This window comes from Aphanomyces invadans, assembly GCF_000520115.1.
Source record: "Aphanomyces invadans strain NJM9701 unplaced genomic scaffold supercont1.414, whole genome shotgun sequence".
In the NCBI taxonomy this organism is placed as follows: Eukaryota; Oomycota; class Saprolegniomycetes; order Saprolegniales; family Verrucalvaceae; genus Aphanomyces; species Aphanomyces invadans.
This window is the reverse complement of record NW_008580559.1, coordinates 1-1,465: the sequence shown is the minus strand read 5'-3', so window position 1 is coordinate 1,465 and position 1,465 is coordinate 1. Positions and strand designations below refer to the sequence as shown.

At 54.9% G+C, this 1,465-nt stretch overlaps 1 protein-coding gene across 1 annotated transcript; it reads left to right on the top strand.

Moving 5' to 3' along the window:
• Nucleotides 1-17: 17 nt before the first annotated feature.
• Nucleotides 18-626, top strand: H310_15382 (hypothetical protein; the record flags this gene model as incomplete). The annotated part of the gene is made up of 1 exon (XM_008883358.1): nucleotides 18-626. The coding sequence occupies one exon, from the start codon at nucleotides 18-20 to the stop codon at nucleotides 624-626; it is 609 nt and encodes a 202-aa protein (XP_008881580.1).
• Nucleotides 627-1,465: the final 839 nt, after the last annotated feature.

Genomic DNA, 1,465 nt, shown 5'->3' with positions numbered 1-1,465 from the left:
ACCTGAACCACGGCGCAATGTGGTATGGGTGGCTCAAGCGCATGCGGACCCAACTCAAGAAGTGCCACCGGCTACAGACGTTGGCCGAGCAGTCCAAGCTGCATCACCTGCGCCTGCGCCTCACCGCGGCCAAGCGTGCCCTGCAGTGGCACGCCGACCACGCCACTGCGGCCGCCGAGGTGGAGACTGCCCAGCTCGCCTTCGACTCGGCCAAGGCCGAGCACCGCCAGTTTGCGAGGGACCGGCAGTTCGACTTCCACGCCAACTCGAATGAACGGGGCACCTCCCACTTCTTTCGGCGACCTCTGGGAACCAAGGTGCCCATCAACTGCGTCACCGTGGACGGCACCACGGTGTACGACGAAGCTACGGTGCAGGCGACGTTCACGGCCCACTGGCGTGACATCATGGTGGCCCCCCGCGACGCCCACCCCCCCGGGACACGATGCGACGTCAACGAGGGAAAAACAAGAGTGAATTGGAGGTCGTTATCGATCAATGGATATCAAGATCGTTCTAGATTTCTTCTGTCGTACTCCAAGTCGCAATGCCAGTACAGTGTACCTGTGACTTTGTGCACTCTGTCAATGAGTTTTATCACTTTCCCTCAAGCAGAGACTGCTTAAGCTCAGCGAATTTTGTTCCAGTGAGCGGTTTGGTGAGTCCATCAGCCAGTTGACCACTTGTTCTCACGTGAGTGAGCTTGACCAGTTTCTTCGCAATATAATCACGCACACGGTGGTGACGGACGTCGAAGTGCTTGGTTCCGTCGTGATGAGCTGGGTTCTTTGCAAGTTGGATAGCACCCATATGATCTTCAAAGATGTTCACAGCGGTAGGTAGTGCGGCAACCCAACTGATTCAGAAATTGACGAAGGTACAACGCTTCCGAGACGGCCGAGTTCAACGCAGCCTCGACAGACGACGCAGCCACCAAAGTTTGCTTCACGCTACGCCATGAGAGAGGGCAATCACCAAGGAGAAAAACGTAACCAGTTTGACTCTTCCGATCGGTCCCATCGGATGCCCAGTCCGCATCGCAATACAGTATCCAACGAGGTCCAGAGCTAGAGACTGTAATTTCGAGTCTTCTTGAGATAGCGAAGCACGTCGATGGCAGAATCGTGCAAACGCTTGGTTGGGGCTGACAAGTGGCGGGACAATAGACAGATTGCAATGCTGATGTCGGGGCGTGTCCACTGTTGCAGATAGAGCAGAGCGCCGACAAGTTCGCGGTAGGGTAATTTCGAGTCGACAACATCGTCAACGTGGATTGTTGGTCGGTTCTTCATTGGCACACGTAAACTATGGCCTTGCACGTCAAACAGGTCCAGCAACTGTTCAATATAGCTGGACTGACACAAGTATAGCTACTTGGAGGAGCGATCGCGAGACACTGTGACACCCAGGCAATACTCCAAATCGCCCAGTTTCTTCACAGCAAACTTGGAGTCCAGAAAGGACT